This window comes from Lynx canadensis, chromosome X (assembly GCF_007474595.2).
Source record: "Lynx canadensis isolate LIC74 chromosome X, mLynCan4.pri.v2, whole genome shotgun sequence".
Taxonomy (NCBI): Eukaryota; Metazoa; Chordata; class Mammalia; order Carnivora; family Felidae; genus Lynx; species Lynx canadensis.
Genome location: NC_044321.2, coordinates 78,757,809 through 78,783,071, shown reverse-complemented (window position 1 = coordinate 78,783,071; position 25,263 = coordinate 78,757,809). Strand labels below are relative to the sequence as shown.

General features: G+C 39.4%; 1 protein-coding gene and 1 non-coding gene across 3 annotated transcripts; both read right to left on the bottom strand.

The window, feature by feature from the left end:
- Nucleotides 1-1,693: 1,693 nt before the first annotated feature.
- Nucleotides 1,694-25,163, bottom strand: CSTF2 (cleavage stimulation factor subunit 2). Of its 2 annotated transcripts, XM_030305657.1 has the most exons (15): nucleotides 25,066-25,163; nucleotides 24,137-24,215; nucleotides 23,455-23,624; nucleotides 22,586-22,722; nucleotides 21,992-22,111; nucleotides 21,745-21,882; nucleotides 19,659-19,782; nucleotides 15,092-15,154; nucleotides 12,692-12,751; nucleotides 11,901-12,042; nucleotides 10,705-10,880; nucleotides 9,843-10,135; nucleotides 6,328-6,438; nucleotides 4,232-4,357; nucleotides 1,694-1,910 (listed from the first exon to the last, which is right to left on the bottom strand). In XM_030305657.1, the coding sequence occupies exons 1-14, from the start codon at nucleotides 25,121-25,123 to the stop codon at nucleotides 4,235-4,237; spliced, it is 1,794 nt and encodes a 597-aa protein (XP_030161517.1). In that variant the 5' UTR covers nucleotides 25,124-25,163; the 3' UTR covers nucleotides 1,694-1,910; nucleotides 4,232-4,234. The 2 variants fall into 2 exon arrangements, with proteins under 2 accessions (XP_030161517.1, XP_030161518.1); XM_030305658.1 differs by lacking the exon at nucleotides 12,692-12,751.
- On the bottom strand, nucleotides 7,694-7,778 carry TRNAR-UCG. Its single transcript has one exon. It is a non-coding gene; the product is annotated as a tRNA-Arg (tRNA).
- Nucleotides 25,164-25,263: the final 100 nt, after the last annotated feature.

Sequence of the window (25,263 nt, the reverse complement as noted above, 5' to 3'; positions counted from 1 at the left end):
AAGGCTATCATGGGCTCATGATAGCTAATTGTGTTTCATTTATTAATTGGACATCAGGAAAAACTAGTAATGGGTATTTCCATAGGAATTGAGTGGGATACCCCTACTATTGACTTCCTGGATTTCAGCTATCTAAATTAAACTTAGTAATGATTTAGGAAAATGCACAATGGAACCTTGGTGATGTGGTTCCTCTTAGACAACTGCTGACCATGATAATTTGATCTTCATTGACTTTGATTTGGAATCTTAGTGTTCCTTGAAACTTATGAGTCCCTAATGAGAAAGGCTTCACTTGATTTCAATGTCTAAATATATTGACTCTTCAAGATATGATTGCTGCTAAAATCAACACAATAAGGCCTAGAATATTCATGGAAGTAGGCAGAAAAGGTAATAATAATCCTATGTATAATCAACATCCAAGCCCAAATTGGGGATGAGCAGGATACCTAGAAATCTCTTTAGCTGTTTTGAGCAAGTTTTTCTTCCTAAGTTGTAATATGAAATATTTTATTCAGCAAACTTTTGTTGTAGTAAATGTTTACACATCAGAGTAGAAAATCCCTCAATTTCAGTGTCTCTCATAAAGTTGATTATCATTGCATTCTTTTGCTTGACGTGTAAGCAATATGCTATTACATTCTCTAAGCCTATGGCAGGCTTTTAATTCACTTAACCATAATCCTAACCCAGGGGGTAGGATTCTGAGAATATAAATAGGCTCAAAGAGTAGTTCCAGTGGAACTTTACTAATTATTAAGGCATCTCTTAACCTCTTGAGGTTGGCCTGATGGAGAGAAATCATGTTCCTCCTTAATGCCACTATGAGAGAGAGAATGCTAGGCTGGAAGAGCCATAGGTTAGAACTAGTGGCACTATTTATGGTCACGTCTATCTGCAAGGAAGCAGGCAGGGGCAGGCCTAATGGGCAATCTGACTACTTATGCTCTACATTTGGTCCTCTTAAAATAAATGAGAAGAATGTAAAAGTTTCAGGGTTTTCTATGTTTTAATTTCCCAGAATAAATTTGGTTATAGAGGAAGACTGTAGGTTAGTGATTATCTAGAAGGTAGAATGAATGTATTTTGTTCATTTGATTTCTATTTAGTTTTTATTTCATCTCGAACATGTGAAAAATTAGTGGCTTTTTTAACTTTCAAGGTTGACTACTGAGACTGAAGAGTTTTAGGACAGGTAAATGTCAACAGTCTCTTGTGTTGCTGACACACTTGAACCAGTGCCAATACAACATTTTGTCTTAATTCTGAACTATGCATGTAAATAAACCTGCTACTGATAAACAAAAGTACATTCTGATAATTGGATTTTTCTACACTAAATACACTGCTCTGCTAGGCTCTTTGCTTTGTTGTCCTTCTTGCCATTTTACAGCTCTAAGCATGGGCTATTTTCTCCCAGTAAACTCAGAAGTTCTAGCAAGTTCTCAAAGGGCAAATTGCATTATTTCTGCTGGAAGCAAACAAAGCAAAAACTAAGTTCTAGAAAACACTGCTTCTGAGAAATTCTCAAATATCATCAAGAAGAATAAGTGGTTAACTTAAAGGAAAAACAGAGCTATGGCAATATAACATTAAAGTACAATACTGCGGTAAGGGTTGAAAACACATCTCTAAGGTTTCACCCTTGGTGTACACCTTTTTAAAAGCAAAAAGGTCATGTGTATCAATCTGCAGTATACTAAAATTGTGTTCAAAGTTTATTTCAAGTCACAGAAAATATACAAACTAAGACAACAGAATGAACTGATTTTGTTCTGAGAGAAGGTGATGGGAATCCTCCACCTGGCATTCATTCAAGGGTTAGGATGCAGAAGTCATCTTTTTGCAACATTTCAACAAAGTTATGGAATTAATTTCCAGATTTGTTGCCAGGTATTTTTGAAAACCTGTAAGAAAAAGTTGGGAGAAAGCCATCAGAAATGGAGAAAAAGTTCTCTTCCCCAAACATCAGGAAAAAAAAATTTAAAGGAAGGGAGGGAGGCTATGCAAAAAGGCAAATCACCAGGGACAGATTCCTAAGGTGTCTACCTCCAGGATCCCCAAAGTAATCACCTGACAGCAGGGTTTCTCAACCTCAGCAATATTGACATTTGGAGACAGGTTAGTCTTTGTTATGGGGTGGGGGGTGATCCTGTGGTTATAGGATGTTCAGAAGCATCTCTGGTCTCTACCCACTGAATGCCAGTAGTACACTATCCCCTAAAGTTCTGACAACCAAGAACGTCTCCAGACATTTCCAAATTTCCTATATGGAGCAAAACTGCCTCTGGATGAGAACCACTGATCACACACAAATAATATGTCTAAAAAATAGTGAAAACTGAGTAAGGTCTGTACTCAACAGAAATGTACCAATGTCAATTTCTTGGTTTTGTACTACAAACTAAAAAGGCACTGCACAACAGCTTCTCAAGATGTTATACTTGGGGGAAGTTTAAGGATGGGTACACGAGGCTCTTTGTACTATTCTTCCAACCTTCTGTGAATTTATATTAATTATTTCAAAATAGAAACAAACAAAAACCCTTGCCCTGTGGTTTGTGTGCACGGCTTGGGAATAGGTTATGAGCAAGAATACATAATGAAAGAACTTTCAGAAATATTTCTACCTCTATTATCCAAAAAGAGTAATTTTTCCATGTTGTGGGGCATGCCTTCTCTGACATAAATAAATTAGAAAAAGTAAAAGGAATAGTTTTTAATCTATTACTCTAAATATAATAGCCTATTCTTTTACTAAAAAAAATGCCTCAGGTATCTGGACTAAAAAGTTAAAGTCTAGCTAGCCATCCATCTAGGACAGCTTCTCATTACACTTTAGTCATTTAAAGTCTAAATACAGGGGTGCCTGGGTGGCTCAGTTGGTTAAAGCGTCCGACTTCGGCTCAGGTCATGATCTCATGGTTTGTGAGTTCGAGCCCCACGTCGGGCTCTGTGCTGACAGCTCAGGGCCTGGAGACTGCTTCAGATTCTGTGTCTCCCTCTCTCTCTCTGCCTTTCCCCTGCTCACACTCTATCTCTCAAAACTAAATATTAAAAAAAAATTTAAAGTCTAAATACAGATATGATGCATGTTTCTGGTTTGGATGTTTTAATGACATTACAAATATGGATTAAAACACAACATATTTAGTAAAGACTGCTAAATGGTGTAAATGAATTCGCTATTATATTATAATTTTTTTAACATTTATTTGTTTTTGAGACAGAGACAGAGCATGAGCGGGGGAGGGGCAGAGAGAGAGAGAAGGAGACACAGAATCTGAAGCAGGCTGTAGGCTCTGAGCAAGCTGTCAGCACACAGCCTGACGCGGGGCTTGAACCCACAAAGTGTGAAATCATGACCTGAGCCTAAGTCAGATGCTCAGCCGACTGACCCACCCAGGCGCTCCTCACTATTATATTATAATATGTGGATGGGAATTATAATACAGATGGGGTAGAAAGTAGAAATTCACGATGTGATATTCCAGCCGATATTGGGACAATGTGAATTTTAAACTGTTTTTAGAAAATAATTATTTACAAAATACAAGGTGTTGGGGAAAAAGGTTTTTAAAAGAAACTCAAATACATAGAATCAGGTTAGGTCACATGATTATGATCCCTTTTACATGACTGATAAGCAAGAAAAATAAAGGGCAGAGGTGTACCCCAGCCTCTAAAATGTAAAGGGACCGATGGTGATGGTGCTCTATCAGTTTAACCTCAACACAGTCAATATTAAATAAATACTGGAAACTAAAATATTTATACATCTTATTGAAATGTTTTGCATTTTCTCCATTTTGATGGAGAATATGTGGAATACAATAACACAACTGATTCTGGAAGGATACCCACCAAACTATATTTAGAGGTTGCTCGGGGAATGAGATTGAGGAAGCAGAGCTTCCTACCCTGACCTTTCTACATTTCTGTGTTTGATTAACTTTGTAAAAGTGATCACATGTTACTTCTGCCATTAGGAAAGAAAGGTTAAAAAAAAGCTTACAACCAACTCAACAACTGAACAAATACCCTGCTGCCTTCTGCTATCTTCATAGGAGCTGACCTAATCTAATGAAGGGTGAAGAGTGTAGCCAAGAGGACTGCAGGCCTCGGACAGTCTCGAGATCAGGAGAGTGTTGTTGGTTAAGGTTGAAAGCATCTAATACCCCAAATGCACAAGGAGCTTGTCCAACTTAGGCAGGTTAAGTTGGCTCACCTTTCAAGGTGCTCCAGTGGATTTCTGTATTTGTTCCTTTAAGATCAGGATACTCTGCCTCTGCTCAGGAGGCAGCATGGCGATCTGGTCTGCAGTCAGTTGAAGAACCTGCATGATCAAAGCAGCCTGTGAAGAGGAAAAAAAAAGGGAGTGAGTTTTCATGATGGCAGCCATAAAAACAACACCAGCTTCTGTCTAAAAAGGAAGGATATTTCACGCCTAGAATACTGTACACAAAAAACACCCAAACCAAGTTAAAAACCCAGCTGGTGAGAAAGGGCACAATGAAAAGCTCAAGTACAATAATACCTAAGATTAGAAGACTCGAATCAGACACCTGCATGAACCCAAAGTTCTTGCAGACTAACATGTTATCTGTGAGCCTTGGGAAGTCTTTAGTTTTTGGTCCCATTTTGAAAGTCTCTCTTTTTTACAAGTTTTAGTCTTTCCATCAGACATGAGCTCCCCACAATGGTCAAATATAGAAACAGAGAGACATACTCATGGGGGATTTGCTATTGTTTTTAGGTGGGGGAAAAAAGAGACTTGGATTTTCAGGTCAAGCTGGCCTACAAAAAAAAAAACCAAAAACAGTTATGGCAGATGAGTCTGATATGTAAGATAAGCTGCCATTCGAGTCTGAAATGTAAGATAAGCCGCCATTTATATACATCCACTAAAGAATTTTAAGACCAGGCCCATAGGGGCACCTGGGTGGCTCAGTCAGATGGGCGTCTGACTTTGGCTCAGGTCATGATCCTGCAGTTTGTGGGTTTGAGCCCTGTGTGGGGCTCTGTGCTGACAGCTCAGCCTGAAGCATGCTTCGGATTCTGTGTCTTCTGCTCTCTTTGTCCCTCCCTGCTCATGCTCTCTCTCAGAAATAAAACAAAACATTAAAAAAGAAAAGATATTTAAGACCAGGCTGATAAATTTTCAGATAGCAAGATCATAAAAAAGTTATAGGAGTAAACCATTGCTTCCAAAGGAACTCCAGAGACCCAGGACATTCACATAGTAATTGAAAAGCAGAATCCTGGGGTGCCTGGGTGGCTTAGTCAGTTGAGTGTCCAACTTCGGCTCAGGTAATGATCTCACAGTTTGTGGGTTCGAGCCCTGTGTCAGGCTCTGTGCTGACAGCTCAGAGCCTGGAGCCTGCTTTGGATTCTGTGTTTCCCTCTTTCTCTGCCCCTCCCCTATTCATGCTCGCTTGCTCTCAAAACTAAATAAACATTAAAAAAAAAATTATGGGAATGCAAACTGGTGCAGCCACTCTGGTAAACAGTATGGAGTTTCCTCAAAAAATTAAAAATAGAACTACCCTACAACCCAGCAATTGCACTACTAGGTATATATCCAAGGGATGGATACAGGTATGCTATTTCAAAGGGGCACATGCACCCCTATGTTTATAGCAGCACTATCAACAATAGCCAAAGTATGGAAAAAGCCCAAATGTCCATCGATGGATGAATGGATAAAGAAGATGTGGTATATATACACAATGGAGTATTACTTGGCAATCAAAAAGAATGAAATCTTGCCATTTGCAACTACGTGGATGGAACTAGAGGGTAGTATGCTAAGCGAAATTAGTCAGAGAAAGACAAATATATGACTTCACTCATTTGAGGACTTTAAGATGCAAAATAGATGAACATTAGGGAAGGGAAGCAAAAATAATATGAAAAACAGGGAGGGGGACAAAACATAAGAGACTCTTAAATATGGAGAACAAACAAGGATTAAGGAACCTACTCCTGAAACCATTGTTGCACTATATGCTAACTAACTTGGATGTACATTAAAAAAAAAAATTTAGGGGCGCCTGGGTGGCTCAGTTGGTTAAGTGTCCAACTTCGGCCCAGGTCATGATCTCGCAGTTCTTCAGTTCAAGCCCCGCATTGGTCTCTGCTGACAGCTCAGAGCCTGCAGCCTGCTTCAGATTCTGTGTCTCCCTCTCTCTCTGTCCCTCCCCGGCTTGTTCTCTCTTGCTCTCCCTCTCTCTCTCCCAAAAATAAATAAAAATTAAAAAAGAAAAAAGAAAAAAGAAAAGCAGAATCCAAGAGAAGTGTGCCACTGGAGGCAGTGTTGCTTACCTTCTCATGGTCCTGTGGGGTGACCTGGTTCTGGCCAGGACTAAAGCCCCCAGGCTGACCTCCACCCTGAATGTTTGCTCCTTGCATGCCTGCTCCCTGCATAACTGGGACCTATATGCATAAAGAGAGATGAGGAGAGATGTTTCAGAACTTCTCATATAGGTATTCAGGATCGAATAATAATGTGAAAAACATGAACTGATTATGGATATGAGTAAAAAAACAAAAAAAGCAAATTAATGATTCTGAAGATCATTTCCTACTGTTAGCAATGGCAGAAGGCAGAGTTTAGCCAGAGATCGACTAGCAACTTAGACACATTTGCTTACAATAGCTCCAGCATCATCAACAAATATAACACTGAACAATCAGATACCATCAAATCAAGCAAAATCCAGCTGCATAAACACAGAGAAAACTGAGAGCATCCTAGAAACTAGTGCTCAGTGGAAACAGAAATGAAAGCCAGCAGATTCTAGAAATAATGTATGCTGGTCCACTGGGGAAGCTACATTCACAGGGATACCGCCTACCTCTAGTTCAATCAGACATAGGCAGTTTGTTCCAAAGGGCCCTATCCCACAAGCAAGGCAGAGACGATCATAATGGCAGAGGCAGAAAGGAGATGGGAAGGCCTCTGGGGAAAAGACTGTTATTAGCCCAACATTTGCTTTTTATAACTTTCCAGAGAGAATATGCAGCAGATACTTTCTGCTAAATTACAGACCAAGAAATATCACTGACCCAAGTTAAAAGAACAAAATGCAGTTATATCACTTATTTAAGATCTTTGGTGACTTCAATCTTTGGGAAGACTACCATACCCCAAGGAAAAGGCCTCAGAGCACCTAGAATCACTGTTTAAGTTCCCTCTGCTATTATGTTCACACTCAGGCATTCACCCAGAGTTGAGGTACTCTTATTAAACACAAATTGTTAACTTGTTACCTGCTTCCCCAGAAAATTAGAAGCATCAAAACTCAAAAAGAAATGTGATAAACCGTTAGGAGCAGATACCAGGACAGCAATGTGAAGAGCCAGGTGACAAACTGACAGTGGAGGAGACCAGAAACCAAACAGGAGGTAACTGTGTTTTCTGTTACAGCATATACAGTAATGGGTACATGTAATGATGACCTTGAGTAATCAAAAAATGGTGAAAATTGTTTTTCCTATCTTGTTTAAGAAGGGAAGGAAGCATAATACACTTCATTATCACTTTCTGTTCTTCTTGAAAAACATTTTTTCAAATGCTTATTTATTTTTCGAGAGAGATTGACAGAGTGTGAGCAGGGGAGGGGCAGAGAGAGAGAGGCACAGAATCTGAAGCAGGCTTGAGGCTCGAGGCTCTGAGCCATCAGCACAGAGCCCGACATGGGGCTCGAACCCACGAACCGTGAGATCATGACCTGAGCCGAAGTCAGACGCTCAACCAACTGAGCCACCCAGGCACCCCTATCACTTTCTGTTATCAATACTGAATCCAGAGACCGGTCTGAACTTTAATGTTGTGCTACAGATCTGAAATATCTGTGAGGATAACATTTTTTACATTTTAGTCAATACTAATTTGAACTATTATAACATGATCTAACCATTCAATAATGGCCATTTCAAGTTTCCAGGAGTGCCTATTCGAGGCAGACAAGTCACAATATAGGTGACTACACAACCAGGTTTGCCTAAGATAGTCCTAGTTTATGCTTTTGCCCTAGGCACAAGGACAGTGAAAGAAAGGAAAAATATACATTTTTAAACAATGCATATTTTCTAACAGTCTTCTTTGTTAGAAAGATATAACAGAAGTTGAACAAAAGCAATTATCTGTAGGAGATGGGGGTCACAAGGGAGATGGATACAGTGGACAAAGCAAGGTTCTCACTGTATATCTTTTATGTATGAATGAACATACTACTTTAAACAATTTAAAAAAAAGGTTTGAAGATAAAATTTATTGTCACCTCAGATCTAATAGGCTTTATACAATCTACTAATTAAAATTATATAAACCTAACACTACAGAGTAATGAGTTCAAGTGCTAGCAGAGATGAAAGAGCAAGACTTTCTCCAGAAACAGTCTTCCAACCATTATTTTCAATGAAAATATTGACAGAATTATACAAGCAAATCATGCAATTATTTGTTGTCAGTTTTCCCAGCTAGGATGCAAGCTCCAGGGGGGCAGGAACTTTGTTTTGTTCACACTGATATATCCCCAGTACCTAAAGCTGTCTCTGCTACACAGGAGGTGCTCAATAAATATTTGTTGAATGACTGAATAAATGCATAAAAACCATTTTTGTTATGAGGCTACTGACCATAGAGGGCAGAATAAACAACAAGGCCCACACACACACATTTTTTAAAAAGCATAACTTGAAAGAAAAAAAATAGAGAACGGTTTTATTTCACACATACCAGAAAACGACATACTCGTATTTCCTATTAAAGAGGGGGAGGCAGACATACATACATGTATGTCTACACACATACATAACATGCAGATAACAGGACAGAGTGGTACAGTGGAAAAAAATAGTGGGTTCTATTCCTTACTCTGTTACTTTTTAGTTGTGTGAATTTGGACAAGTAACCTGAATTCTTGGATCTCAATTTCCAAATCTATAAAACAAGAGAAATGGATGGCTGACATGTTCAATTCCAGCTGACTCTCTCCCCCTACCTCTTTCTCTCTCTCTCTCTCTCTCTCTCTCTCTCTCTCTCACACACACACACACACACACACACACACACACACACACACACGAGAGCAAGACACATAAACATATGGAAGAGGGAAGAGAGCCAGAAGTACATAGAGGAAGGAGGAAGACAAATGGAGAAAGGAAGACGGAGGGGCTAGAGGGAGATGAAGGTGCTAGCACCTAAAAACTCAGGGAAGCCACATGTATATCACCATCTCCCCACAACCAATTGTGTTGAAAAGGGAGGAGATGACAACACATAGACAATCATAGATCACCACATACACAGAGCTGGAAAGAGCCAAACAAGAAGAGATAAGAATTCAGTTCCACAGGTTTTAAGGTAAGCATTAGTAAATTGCCTTTGATACTCCACTGTTCACTTAGGCTGTTTGATGAAAGTAAATTAAAATAGGTTTCTGCAAAACTAAGATTACCTGAATTGATTACCTATAGCTGTTCATATGCTCTAATGCAGTTCTTATGGTTGTACATTAGAATCATTTGGAGGAGGTTTTTCAAATTATCCATGCCTAGATTCTAGTGAGACACACTCTGTCTCCTAAATTTGCAGGGACTCTGGTCTGAATGGAAGAGCTCCTTAAATTGTGGGACAAGGTTGCCACAATCCTGGTGCCTAGCAAATAACCACCTTAAGGGACACAGAAACTAAAAGAAGGGAGATTCTAATCTTCCCGTTTTAACAAACTGAGAAATAGCCTAAATCAGAAAGCAGTAACAGGCTTAATTATCAATTCCTGAATAGATTAAGATTTCACATAGAAGTAAGAAGTGAGTGTTGCACATACCTGTCTGGATCCCTGGGGGCCAACTGCCCCCATGTTAATTGGACTGGGACCTTGGATTCCACTAGGTATAGGACCTCTAGGACCAGGGACTGGGCCCCTTGTATCCATACTTCTGGCTTCTATCCCTCTGACTTCCATTGCACGGGCCTCCATCGCACGGGCCTCCATCGCACGGGCCTCCATCGCTCGGGCTTCCATAGCACGGGCCTCCAATCCTCTGGCATCTAATCCTCTAGCCTCCATGGCTCGTGCCTCCATTCCTCGTGCATCTATGCCTCGGGGATCTCTTCCGCCTATAAAGAAAGTTGTAAGAAAACCACTGTGTAGCTACTCATCCTTACTGCAAAAAAACCCAACAATCAAAGAAGAAATCTATTCCTCTAGTCACATCTCCCCCACAACTATAGCTGACCCTTGAACAGTGTGAGGACTGAAGCACTCCCCTAAAACTTAACTACTAATAGCCTACTGTTGACTGGAAGCCTTACCGAAAACATAAACTGTTGATTGACACATATTTTGTATATTATGTGTATTATGTTCTGCATTCTTGCAATAAAGTAAGCTAGAGAAAAGAAAATGTTATTAATTAAATCTTAAGGAAACTAGCACTGTACTATATTTACCAAAAAAAAAAAAAAAATCATGTATAAGCGGACCTGTGCAGTTCAAACGTGTTGTTCAAGTGCACATGATACTACATTCTCCTTCCCAATTTCACAGATTTGCAGATAAACCTTAAAAATGTTTTTCAACCCCATTGCCCTACCTTCTTTATACCAGCTTAGGGCCTAAGATAGTTGGGTTTATTGCTGGTAGCCCGCAACTACCAGTCAGCCTTGTGATGTGGTCTCCCCCTTACCTCTGCCATCCAACGGTGGACCCCTCTGATCTAGCATGGGTCCTCTTGGCTCCGCCATTAGAGGTCTGGGCTCAGCTAATGGCCCTCCCCTCATTTCATGTGGGGGTGGGCCACGGCTGTCATGACCAGGGACATGGTGCATGGGTGGACCCTGATGAGGTGGTCCCAGATAACCTCTAGAGATGGAGGAAAATGTTATATTTTAAAACAGAACAAAACAACAACCAAAACTATTAACCAGAAGATCAGTAAGTAAAAAAGTCAAAGAACTGATGCAAACATCAGTCTACGAATTCTAAGAGAATTAACACCAAACAGGTCAAAAAAAGTGCTGAGATGTAAATCCACGCATTCTAGAATTTCACATTTGGTCAGGGTGCTCATAACTGAGGAGGTAAGATACCCACTGTACAGAATGAGTATGTAGTACAGTGCTTAAAAACATGGGTTACTGTATGGGTTCAAATCCAGGCTTTATCACACATTAGTTGTGTGATCTTGGGCACATTTACTTAACCTCTCTATAGCTTTGCTTCTTCCTCTGTAAAATATGACTGGTATATTAGTATCAATCTCACAGGGTGGTTGTGTAGATTTAATGAGATGATCTAAGTAAAGTACTCACAGCAGAGTCAGAGGCATAATCCCCATTAGCATCAATCATTGTTCTTATTATCATTACTGCTATTATTAATATCATTACTACCATTATGCAAAAGTTTTTCCTGTTCAGGTACATATGCCAGAATTTCTCATTTGTAAAGATGGAGTAGCCATGGTTCATTCAAAATGACATACTCAACTATATGGTTCTGTCCAAGGAGAAGTGCTTAGTCTTGGACAGTGGCTATGAATACTTATCTATCTTCTGAGGTAGACAAATAGGTACCACTGGTACAGAAAGACTGTTCTCAAACCATGGGAAAATTCTGATTCCTCCAGTCTTTTCCTTCTTTTTAAAATTTTTTTAATGTTTATTTATTTTTGAGAGAGAGAGAGCTCAAGTGTGGGAGGGGCCTAGAGAGAGGGAGACACAGAATCCAAAGCAGGCTCCAGGCTCTGAGCTGTCAGCACAGAGCCAGACGAGGGGCTCGAACTTATGAGCCATGAAATCATTACCTGAGCCGAAGTCGGACACTTAACCGACTGAGCCACCCAGATGCCCCATCCAATCTTTTCCTTCTGTTGGTGCTTACCTAGGCTCTACCTCTCCAGTTACAGAAAGTAAAGTGCCTCCACGTGGATCATTTGGAGCATCTCCTAGTAGACCTCGAGGAGTTGGGACGTTGGCAGGCAAGGGACCACGCTGCATAGCTGCTCTGGGGTCCTGCATTGGCACTGACAGGAAAACAAACAGGGAGTTACTGTTGTGAAGGACACATAAGGAAAACAAGAAATGACTCTATATAACCACTGACAACATAATTCAGACACCTGAGAGTGGGTGAAACCTCACCACAGCAGACTCCTCTTGCAGCTCAAGAACAGAAGCAGGGTGTAGGCAGAATCTGTGCCATGTCAGAGGTATGGATGGAATTATATAAAGAGCAAAGTGGGGAGCAACCTGCCAAGGACTAGCACTGCAACCTGAAGAAATTTATGCTCCTGGTTCTCCTTATAATCAATCTTAGTTCAAGGACCAGAGTCACAAAAGAGAGGTAGGGTCTTGGCATTATGTGAACACTGCCATGGCTCTGCAAGAACCTGCTGTCTCCTTACAGACTGCTATTCCATCCAAGCCTCCTGACACCAGTAGGGAGGGAGTACAGCCTCGGACAGATGCCCATATCATCCATGTTCTCTGCCCTGTGTGAAGAGGTCAATCTTAGGCTTGTGGCCCCAACAGGAAAAAAATTTAAAAACAAAAACCCAAAACACTACCCTTTTGGGTTCCGAACGTGAGGATGACTGCCAAGCAGCCCTTGTCCTCTCAATGTCCCACCCTGAACACCACAAACAAAAGGAAACCCGCAGATACAATGGGTACCTTGAACTCGCTCAATTGATGCAGGCCCGGCGGGTCCCACGGGCGAGTGCTGTAGTGTTCCTAGGTGAGCAGTAAGTTCAAAAGGAGAAAGAGCAGACACTTGAAACAGCTTGCGCATGTGCGCACACACAGAGAAACATACACATACAGACGCTGGAGATTTATACACGTAAGTTACAAAGCCAAGGAGCCTGCCCCAGGCTACAAAATGTTCCTGAACTATATTAGCTTCTTTGGGATCTGAAATTGTTCTGCTGTGATGAGATTACCTCCTAAGTTGAAACCTGTCAGCCAATGATTTTACTCAGCCACTTTCGATTTTCGCCTCTGCTACTACAAGTCCACCTAAATCTCCTTATATCACTACAAAAAAAAAGGAAACAAAATAAAAAAAAGGATGGTTCTGAACCCCTAGTTAGGCAAAGAACATAAACATACGTTCATAAGCAAAACATGAAAGAGACTGTACTGAACCTAGAAGGCAAGATTTATTCTGAAGAGGCCCATAACACAAGTTGGACAGTACTATTTTTGCCATATTTTTAAGCACAAAAATTTCCATGGGAAATGCAGTGAGTGAGCTTTAGACAAAGAAAGATAATATCGCCCCTCAAGAAACACTCTGCCACTGCAAGTCTCTAGTAATAATGAAACATGACAACAGCAAACAAAGACTAATGAGATGACAAGGGTGCTAATACTACACAAAGGTGGCGGAAGGCAAGAAGTATCTTTTTAAACATGTCACTGTCTCCTTTTACCATTACAAATGCGTATAAGAAGCATGGATTCCAGGAAAAGAAAAACTGGGTACAAACGGAAAGATTCTTGCTTCCTCTGCTAAGTACTGAAGACAAACTATAAAAGAAAACTCATCTCACTTTATCTCTTCAAGAAGACACACCTATCTACCTTCAAAATCCAAGTCATTTCCCTTTGCTAACTTTTAACCAGAAAGGTGAAGACAATTATAGCAGGAAAGAAGATGTCTTGTGGAAGTATGCATTAAACACCTAAAGCGTGACTGATTGATTGATGGCTTGGGAAGAAGAATATGACTGCAACCCCAATTTCTCCCTAATGCAAAAATATTCTGGGATACACATACGATCTGCTGATAGTGGCTGAGAGGGAGGGGCACAAAGCACGAAAGCACAGGCTGCTTTAGATGAGACATTTGGTCAAGAGCTTGGTCCCACTGTCAATTATCTGACAAGATTATTAGTTCTGTTACTTCAACAACCAACCCTAGTGTACAAACTATAGACAAGAAGTAAAGTACTTAGGCTTCTATGTTAATATTTTGCTTTTAAAAAATGAGTTTCTCTTATAGGCCATATGCTAGGAAGTAACTTAAACTTCTCTGTGCTGTCCAAAGCAGTTCTTTCTCATCAAATGACGAAATGAGTAAGAACAAAAAGCACTGAAGGCACTCTTCAGATAGAGTATAGATTTTTTTCAGAGACTTCAGAGTCTTGCTCTGCCACTTACTGGCTGGAAGAGATGAGTGGCCTGAGTCCTGTCCACATTACTCAGACAGCAGTATTTACTTACTTACTACCATGCCCCTTAAATAGGTAACTTTAAAACTCTGAGCCTCCACCTCTTTACCTGAAAACTGAGGTGCTGCCACCTAACTCACACAGTTGTCTGTGAAAATTAAGGTGCCTTGCCCACAGTATGCACTCAGTTTTATCATTCATTCCTTCTGTTTTCTCACTGTCTCCTCCTAATGTTTTCAACCAAACTACTGTATTTTCTTTTTCTTCAAACTCCAGTAACAGAGGGAAATAATGTGGAGATTTTGGAGTGGCTCTGCTGTGGTGTCTAGTGTTACTGCCACAGTACAACATGCTCTTCTTATCAAGTAAGCTTTAGACCTCTGACCTCCTCCCAGTTTTCTCTGCAGTTTAAATTTAGGCTTCTTCATGCCCAGTCACGTGTTACATGCTTATTATTAAAATTCCTTACTCAGTCAACAGATAGCCACAGAGTAACAGAGAATATGTCAGTAGAATCATTAGACTATTAGGAAAAGGTGATATAACTTAAATAGAAACAAAGGATCCACTTGATTTATCATCAATTCTTATACAGCTGGGCTCTGGGTCACTAGATGGAAAATCTAGACTGGTGCTGTATATTCTGCAATGATGGAAATATTCTGTATCTGCACTATCCAGTATAGTATCCACTAGCAACATGTGGCCATTGAGTACTTGGAATGTGGCTAGTGTGAATGAGGAACTGAATTTTAAGTTTTACCTAAATTCAATTCAATTTTAATTAACTTAACATTCAAATAGCCACATATCATTAGTGGCTGCTATAGTAAGATAGTGCAGATATAGAATATTTCCAAGTCCAATCCACATTAATCAGATATTAATATTTATTTACCTTGTCCCCGCTCAATGGATACTGGTCCACTTCCTGGCATTCCAACCTGGGCTTGCATTCCTCCTAGAAGATAAAGGGAAGCAAAGAAAAACACAAATTATGACAGTGGAGAAAAAATTAGGACAGTGGTTGAGTTAACAAATGTTCTCTTTTGGCCTCAGAGGCAGAAAACTACTCAGGAACATCATAACTATCCTGAAACAATGCAGGTATACAGAAGTAGAGTTTGTTAGTAAACTCTAGGCTTCAGTGACAGAAGAGCGAGTTAAATGACAATACTTAATCTCACCGGTTACCAAAACCGTGGCAGAAGTTCTGTTACATAGGAGAAAAACGGCACTTATCCACATAACTCCTCTCATAGGAGGCAATACTGTTCCCAGGGTATTTTGTAAATGTGTGGGTTTTAGTTGTGAAAAGATTTAGAGGGCATGGCTGGCATTTAATGAAAAGCCAACAGGGATACTAGATGTCCTGCAATGTCTGAAACAGTCCTCCAGAATCCAGAATCATCTTGTCTTGCAAAACTCTCAAATGCCTTGGTGAACATTAACACAAATGAAAACCTGCTTATGGTCATCTGAATTTAGAACCTAAGTCTGTTGTATCTGTAAACAAAAAGTTCTTTTCCCTACTTATGTATATACACAGATGTACTGAATTTTCCAGAAATACAATTACTGAGTTAATTATGGGTACTGCATTTTTTGTTTTGTTAAGAATTTTACCTAGAGTTTTCACCACTTGAGAAAAATCACACCACTAACATCAATAGTCTCTTTGGTATTTGTGTTGCCAAAACAACATACCTGTATTTGTCTACATTTGTAGCTTTTACTTCATGGTATAGGTGCAAGCATCTGACTGCTACCTTTTGGTTTCTTGTGTAGTCATGCCTGAACACTTGTGTATTAAAAATATTTTTTATTATAGGTTAATTTCTTTTTGCTTCTCCTTTATATTATAGTTAGGACATTATTTTCTTGGAAATCATGTTAAGTAGGTTATAAGTGTGCATTTCATTTCAGGATAGTAAAAAGTCACTGCAAAGTATCTGTTATGAAAAGAGGCCACAGGGTCTAACAGGATTGAGAACCACTTAGTTCTATCCTAACCAGTTGGGATATGAGGATTGGTACACAAAGAATAATTATGCATCACAAGTCCTTATCTTGCCCTTTCCATATAGCAGTAATTCTTTTTTCCTTAAAGCAACAATATATTCTGTGAGCGGGGAGAAAAGACAAGCTTTACTGTTTGCAGTTTATTAATACTTAACTAAAATATCAAAAATACATAATATTCTCTTACTCCATTTAACATGCCAGGCACCAAAGAGCCATTAATTAAGAACCTGAACCTGGGATAGCCCTATCTCTACTGGAACAAAGTAACTGTGATTTTGAACAAGTGATTTAATACAATTAGCATATGCCCAGGCCTCCTCACCTGCAAAGTGAATGAGTTGGTCTAAACCAGTAGTTCTCAGAATGTGGTCCCCAGACCAGAAGTGTCAGTATCACCAAGGAATTATTAGAACTGCAAATTCCAGGGCCCTAACTCAGACTTGCTGAATTAGAAAGTCTCAGGGTGGGAAGCAGCATCTGAGTTTTAATAAGCTAATTAGGTAATTCTAATGTACATTAAAGTTTGAGAACAGGTCTAAATGATTTCAAAGGTCTCTTCTAATCACAACATTCTAGGATTTATTCAGACCAGTCAGTAAAACAATACAAAGATTTAGGATCTAATAAAAGCAATGGCAGAAGGACTTCTGGGCATAACTTCTCATATTATACACTATCACATGATGACACTTTTATTTGTATGGGCTAGGTTCCCAGAAGTGGAATTGGTGGGTTAAAGTGTACATGAATTTTAAATGTGAGACTAGTTTCTTAAAAGGCTGAAAAACTTCACATTTCCGCTACCAATTAATTTATGATACCACTTTCCCCACCAATAGTGTCGTCTATCTTTGAAATCTTGTTATTTAATTTCCAATCCTATGACTATAAATGGATTTGTTTTTGTTGCCATTTGGATTTGCTCTTCTTTGAAGTGCCTACTCATTTTCTTTGCCTGCTTTTCTACTAGGTTGTTCCCTCTTCTCACCAATTGTCAAAGAGCTTTGTAGAGGTTATTTTAAAAGTCCTAGTGATGTTTTAAAAACTTCAGGAGTATAAGTGCTACAAACTCACAAAACATACCATCGAAAATATTATTTTCCTAATTTTTTAAAACCAGCACTTAGAGCTCTTTTATTCTTTAATAACACAGGCATTTAAAGATACTCATTTTAAGTACTGCCTTCACTATTTCCCACACTTTTTGTATAAAGTACACTATTTTTGTTGTCTTTTGGATAATTTATAAATTTCCTTATGTTCTCTTTAATTCAAGGATACCTAATGTATGTTCCTTAATTTCCCAAGTAAAGGTTATTTTTCAGTCACCTTTTAATTATTTCTAATTTTATTGGCTTATTTTTTAAAAAAATTAATGTTTATTAATTTTTGAGCAAGTGAGCAAGAGAAAGAGACAGAGTGCCAGTGGGGAAGGAGGAGAGAGAGAGGGAGACACAGAATCTGAAGCAGGCTCCAGGCTCTGAGCTGTCAGCACAGAGCCCGACATGGGGCCCGAACTCGTGAACTGTGAGATCATGACCCGAGCTGAAGTCGGACACTTAACCAACTAAGCCACCCAGGCGCCCCTAATTTTATTGGCTTATAATAAGAGAATGTGGCCTGTAAAATCTCTACTTTTTAAACTTTTAATTTTATGGCCAACTACATAGTCACTTTTTTTTTTTTTTTTTTTACTGTTCCATGGTCATTTGGGGGGAAAAGTATATTCTTTAGTCAAATCTCAATAATAAATTGTGCTTATTGGTTCTGCTACTTTATTCCTCAATGTCTTCACTTATTTTTGGTCCATTAGTACAAAGGTACTCAAAGTGTGGTCCACAGACAATGCTGATCCACACACTATGTTAACAATTCATGACAATGTCAAATGCAGAAATGGAGGACACAGAAACTTTTAGAGCAAATTGACACTGTTGTGACATCCAAGTGCACTTGTCTCCCTGAACAGGGTATAGTCCACTTTGGGTGTTTTCAACTTACATTATGAGCTGCATATATCATGGGTTGCATACTTGTCATGTGTAGTAGGACCACATCACAATTTGTAATATTTTTAAGTTAGGTACCCATAACTCAAAAATGTATAAAATACAGAATTCATTTTTTTCACTGAAAGATATTTTAACTGCATAGATAAATGGAAATCATGAGTTTGCTGAAATTTCTTTTAAAATCCCTTCCTCTATTCCTTGTCAACTTAGCTCTGTAGACCAGGTTCTCTACAATACAGAACAATTTAGATTCAATTATCCTCTAGTAGTAATGCTGTAGTCAATCTAACCTAGATTAGATAAATTAACAAGAAGCAATTTCGTTGCATAAAAAACTTTAATATTGATACACGTCATGTGTTCATACAGGAGTTTCATATAGGGAATCACTATTTCACTCATAACTTTTTTAGTTATGAGTGTTGAATGAGAAAAAACTATAAGCATAATAGCAACACTCTTAATTTCTATATACACACTTTCAATGAAAAGATACAGCTTCAAAATGTTTTTTCTTTTTGTAGTTTTGTCTGATTACATTTAATAAAGTACAATTTTATACTTGTTAAATATAATAATAAGTACAATTATTTTGTGTCTTTTTAAGTGCCATTTAACCCAAATCTCTGGCTTTCAGTGGGAAAATTGAGTCCCTTCACATTTAGTAGAATTAACCTCTATACAAGATTTTATTCCTTACTACGTGGCAATGAGAAAAAATGAAATAGGGCCTTTTGTAGCAACGTGGATGGAACTGGAGAGTGTGATGCTAAGTGAAATAAGCCATACAGAGAAAGACAGATACCATATGGTTTCACTCTTATGTGGATCCTCAGAAACTTAACAGGAACCCATGGGGGAGGGGAAGGAACAAAAAAAAAAGAGGTTAGAGTGGGAGAGAGCCAAAGCATAAGAGACTGTTAAAAACTGAGAACAAACTGAGGGTTGATGGGGGGTGGGAGGGAGGGGAGGGTGGGTGATGGGTATTGAAGAGGGCACCTTTTGGGAGGAGCACTGGGTGTTGTATGGAAACCAATTTGACAATAAATTTCATATATAAAATAAAAAAAAAAAAAGATTTTATTCCTTCCTCCTTACTCTATGTTTATTATTACTTACTTTACAATGTTGTTTCCTGTACCTTCTATTTGTTGGCTTGGTCTAGTTCCCATTCATTCCATTTGGAAGTTTGGAAGTTTTACTGGATTTTCCCATTTTGTAGTCCTTTTCCTTGTTCTCTTAATCAGACACAGAAGATCTATATATAAGATATCAACTATTTCCTCCACCTAGGATATATTTCTTAGCTGCATATTAATTTTATATCAAGATCTCTTTACCACGTAATAATGTGGCTACAACATACCAATTGCTACAACAAAACTTTAGCAAAATACCAAAATGGTGAAGACTCTAAATGAAACATACCTCCAGGAGCTAAGGAACCAGGGCCAGGTCCTGTTACAGTTGCTGGTATTTGCCCTGGTGCTGGAACTCCAGCCTGCATAGAAGCTTGCATCAGAGGAGGTGCACCGTTGACATGCATTCCACCCTGATCAAAAGAAAAAACAGAGTATGTACATGCCTCTGGACACACACATGATGAGCCTGGTTATATAGAACACAATTAAGATGGACCACATTCTAAAAGCAGAGACCGGGGTGTCTGGGTGGCTCAGTCAGTTAAGCTTCTGACTCTTGATTTCAACTTAGGTCATGATCTCATGATTGGTGAGCTCAAGCTCCACCTCAGGCTCCAAGCTGACAGTGCAGAACCTGCTTGGGATAGTCTCTCTCTCTCCCCCTCCCCCACTCACATGCATACACTCTCTCTCCAAATAAATAAATAAACTTTATTAAAAAAATAAAAGTAGAGACTGACAAGTCTGATATGTGTTGTGAGGCCACATGTAGCACCCATGGTTGACTTCAAGTTGTTTATCTCCCCCAATGTGATAGGTAAAAAATGATAGATTATTGTAATTTCTGTTCACATTTGTCTTATTTTGAGGTTGAACATTTTTGTTACGAAAAAGTCCAGATATATAAATTATATACAAAATAAAATAAACGTACAGTTTAGAAAATAAATAATATATATGTTTGAAATCTGCTGTATGGTCTTTCTCAACTGCATATTGTATCCTTTTTTTTTTTAAGCTTATTTATTTATCTTGAGAGAGTGTGAGCAGGGGAGGAGGGGAGAGAGAGAGAGAGAGAGGGAAAGAGAGAATCTCAAGCACAGTGAGCATGGAGAGAGATAATCCCAATCCACACTGAGCAGGGAGCCCACTGCAGGACTCAATCCCATGACCTCATATGAGATCATTACCTGAGCCAAAATCAAGAGTCGGAGGCTTAACTGACTGAGCCACCCAGGTGCCTCCCTATATCCCCTTCTTAAGACAACCACTTAAGAATTTTTACAGATGTTTTGAAATCATATATAAATCATTACAAACTAAACATACATACTAAACACATTTCAGCATATTTTTGGGATATATGCAAACACATATATCCCATATTTTGAAAAGGCTTCTACATCCACTTATTTTCACTTTTAGAATGTTTGGGTTATCTGTGTTGATAGCATTGTATCCTAGTTCATCTTACCTGCTTATATGGAATTATGTTTTTGAAAGTCATTCATGGGGACACAGTGGATAAATATACATTTTTCCCATTCTCCCCCTGATGTACATTTAGGATGTTTCAATTTTTCACTATTATATTGTGACAATAAACATTCTTGAACATGATTAAGTAATCAGTCTATTATCCATCATGAGTGTGGCAAATACTTTCCCCAATTTGTCATTTGTCTTTGGTATTTATTTCTTTTCAAAAATTTTTAATGTTTATTTATTCTTGAGAGAGAGAGAGAGAGAGAGAGAGAGAGAGCGTGAGCAGGGGAGGGGCAGAGAGAGGGAGACCCAGAATTCGAAGCAGGCTCCAGGCTCTGAGCTGTCAGCACAGAGCCTGACACGGGGCTCAAATTCACGAACCATGAGATCATGACTTGAGCAGAATTCAGATGCTTAGTCTACTGAGCCACCAGGCGTCCCTATTTCTTTTTCTTTATACAGAAAATTTTCAGCTTTCCAATGTATTTATTTCTTATGGCTTCAAAGTTTTGTGTCACGGTTGGAAAGCAAGCTTTACACTTTCATTGGTAAGGAGATAATAAGAGTGCCAACCTGATACAATTGCTATAAGTACTAAATGAGACCTATGTAGAACAAACTGTCAACCACAGTACCATGCATGCACGTAAACAAAAGATTAGCTTCTATAAAAGGGCACACAGAAAGGACCTTTTTGTTTTACAAACTTGGCACTGCATCTATATTCATTTAGAGGCCATATACCCTGCAAACTGAAAATTGCTATCATGTCTGGAAATTGAAATTATCATCTTCAACTCCTGACTATTCTTCTTTCAATATATCTTCCTAAAATGAAAATGGCATTCTAAAACAGGTAAAAGTAATATTAAGAGGTAAAGCCCTACCAAAGACTGGGCCTGAGGGGCCTGAGGATTCTGCTGGCTCATTGACACAGAGGATCCTGAGCCAGGGCCGGCACTGTGGACTGGCTGAGGGTTGCCTGCAATCAGTGTTGGGATATTTGTCTGACGATGCAGAATTTTCTAAAAAACAAAAAGACAAATCTATGAGCTGTTTAACAAAGCAATCAAGTAGTTCCTACCCCACTCAAAGTTTATTGTGGCATTTCCATAAAAAACAAGCAGCACTCACCAGGGCAATCTCTGGATCCACAATTCTCATCACTACCTGTGCTTGTAGCAAAGCATAAGCCAGTTGAGGGTTCTGAAGCAACATGTTCCGTGCTTCCTGAGGACTATTCTGGACACAGAGCTGAGAAGATAAACAGATTCATCATCAGGTTCAATACTTATTACTTAGAAATTAATAGTGATTTAGAGCCATTCTCATCTGAGAAATGTAATGTTCAAGAAGCTTTTTAAGCTATCATTGGTTTTTGCATAGCACATAAAATTTTGGTCATGACAGGCAAGAGAAGAAAGAGGCATTTCAAATACCATAATACCACCATTTAGGAAAAAAGACACATTTTAATATCTGCATCTGATATCTATGGGCCACAAAAAGCCAGACTGTATAGTTGTGTTCGTGTACAAAAATGGAAAGCTCCTTGCACAAAATGTAAAATATGCTATGGACATATGGCATATCAAAGGTGCAAGAAATGGTGATTAACAGGCACACCTTATATTTGAGCTCAGGGAGTCATTTCCATTAACTTTATCAATTAACTCCTTGAAAATTTGCTGTGATTTGATTTGTTCTTAACCTAATGCCTCCTCCCACCTTCATTTGTTTCATCAGCTCAAACATCTGCTCTGGTGGAAGACTGGCAACTGCTTTGCTAATGGACTCAGGGGCATCCTCAGGACTGATGGTCTCTCCATAAGGTGACTCAATGACAGGGGCACCAGTGCCAAGGCCTGATCAGGAAGAAAGTACAAAAAGTTAAGGAGGCAAAATTAAGAGCTAAATCATTTCAAGTATCTACTTTCCAGGGCTACTTCCCTTCCAGGACCCGTTGATAACTGTAAATTCTCTGGAACTGAGAAATAAGTGATTTGCAAGTCTCTTATTTCTGTAGAGGAAAGTGACGAGTGTATTTTCTGCTCTCAGAGGAAAGCTGGGACTAAGATCACATAGGTGGACAATGTTAACCTAAATTAGGGATGGGGCATATCAATTTCTTTTGACAACTCATTTCAGAAGCAAAACAATAGATAAAGATGCTAATTTTCAGAAGCAAAATAATAGATAAAGATACCAATTTCAAAATGTAATTCCTCATCTGTTACTTCATGAAAAAAGCCGAGAGAATGCCTTAGTAATCCCACTAATTACAGATCTGACAAACAGTTACAGCAGTGGCAAACTAATGACCCAGTTATTAGTGCAACTAATGGCTTAGTGAGCCCGAATTCATCTTTAACTAGAAATCAACTCCTTGGCAACTAGAGGGAGTTCTAAAGTCAACTGTACTTTGTTTCTCAAAGAAATACACTTACTTAATGCAGGCGCCTCAGGCGCCTTAAGTGGGTCAAGTAAAAAAGCTACATGGCTAACCATTTCACTAGATGCTAAAACAGGTCATAAATGGAAAATCTTCAATACGTCTTTACTAACTCATGTTGCATACAAATAAGGTTTATACTCACTCTTCAGCTCTTCTTTGTTCTTTTCACTGGCAGCATTGTCCACGCGAAGTGCTCTTCCACTGAATTCACGCCCATTCAGGTTTCGCATGGCACTAAGTGCTGTCTCCTGGTCTTGGTATTCACAGAAGCCATAACCCTTTGGCTTTCCTGTTTCCCTATCATATACCAACCTGGAAGAGCAGAACCAAGTATCAGACACAAATGTTACACACATATAGGTTTCCTGCTAACATTGCCATGTTCTAATTTGGTCCACTGTAAGACAAGTAACTTTATCACTCTGACCGCCCCACTGAAATATTTTTTTTAATGCTTATTTTTGAGTGTGCCGGGCAGGGGCAGAGAGAGAGGGAGACAGAGGATCCAAAGCGGACTCTGTGCTGACAGCAGACAGCCTGATGTGGGGCTTGAACTGAAACCATGAAATCATTACCTGAGCCGAAGTCACACTTAACTGACTGAGCCACCCAGATGCCCCTCACTGAAATATTTTTTAAATGAAAAAAAAGTATCTTTCAGTAAAAATAAATGTGGATTGTATGGTATATGAATCATACCTGAATAAAACTGTTACAAAAAAACAGAAGAATGTGAAAAGTCACCAGTAAAAACCTTGCCATTATTGCTAATGGCCAAATTTGTGATTTTAAAGAAGACCCCAAGTAGTCAAAGGGGATCTCACCTGAAACTAACAACGGGTCCAACCTCAGAAAAGATGTCCTTTAACTGCTCTTCAGTAGCCTCATATGGAATGTTCCCCACTACGAAGAAAATAGACAACATATGAAAACTTTTGAGTTTGTAACCCATTTCTCTGGTGAGAAAGTAAACCAGTATCTACTTCTATCATTGAAAATATAACTACCTCAAAATTGTGTTCCTACAACCCCAGTTCCATGGTACTTCAGATAAGATTTCAATTTTGTCTGCTGACTTTAATTAGAAAACAAATAAACCACTAAGGGTAAATATAAAAGGTATAGGCACTCCTTAGTAGCAGTTCGTAGACTTATCTGACAAGTGTTATGATTTTCCTTAACTTTGGTGAAAAACTCTGGCATTGGTATTTACCTGAAAATCTGCGAATCTTATCAATAAGAACTAAAAATACCAATGTATTTGGTATTTTAAAAATTCATTCACAATTCACCCTAAGAAGCCAGGTGGCCGCTACAGGTATCTAACTAGATAATGTTACGGTAAAAAGCAGAGGAAAGTCCTTATGGAGGGCGGCAAGTGGACACAAGGATCTATACACTCAGCATATAATCTGTATTCTGAGAAAGGGGGTGAGAAGTAGTAGGGACAGTTGCCATGCGCCCTCAATTGCAGGCAATGATTGAAGCTCGTGAAAGGACAAACGCATCGAAGCTGAACGCTAGTTTAACTTTCTCAGCCACATCTTAGAAAGGCTGTGAGACCTCAGGGGAAAGGGGCATCACTTTGCCCGCGAGTCCACCAGGTTGGCCGCCCCACAGGATAGGCAGGTAGAGCTGCAAGCCCAACCCATAACCAGCTCCTGTGGCAATTCATGAGGTGCACGGGGAATTCCTCGTAGCCCCTGTCTCTTTCTGCGCCTCCCTGATGCTTGGCTCCACGAATTCCTCTCACCGAACACCGAACGCAGAGAACGATCCACCGCAGGGTCTCTCACAGTCAAACCCGCCATCGCTCTCTTCCGGCCGCTTCCGGTGCGCCAGAGCACACTTCCGTACGGCGCGTGAGATCTGCGCTAAACACGCGTCTGTAAGGCGCGTAAGCCGGAAGCAACTGGCCTGGGCGTACGTATGGCCCCTCCCCTGGCGTCAT

Excerpts from the sequence above, each read along its gene's own strand:
- CSTF2 (XM_030305657.1), bottom strand. The coding sequence starts at position 25,123 with ATGGCGGGTTTGACTGTGAGAGACCCTGCGGTGGATCGTTCTCTGCGT. Across the intron at positions 22,723-23,454 it reads GAACAAAGAAGAGCTGAAGA|GCCTTGGCACTGGTGCCCCT; the intron begins GTGAGTATAAAC and ends CTTCCTGATCAG. Across the intron at positions 4,358-6,327 it reads CCCCACAGGACCATGAGAAG|GCTGCTTTGATCATGCAGGT; the intron begins GTAAGCAACACT and ends TCCTCTTCACAG.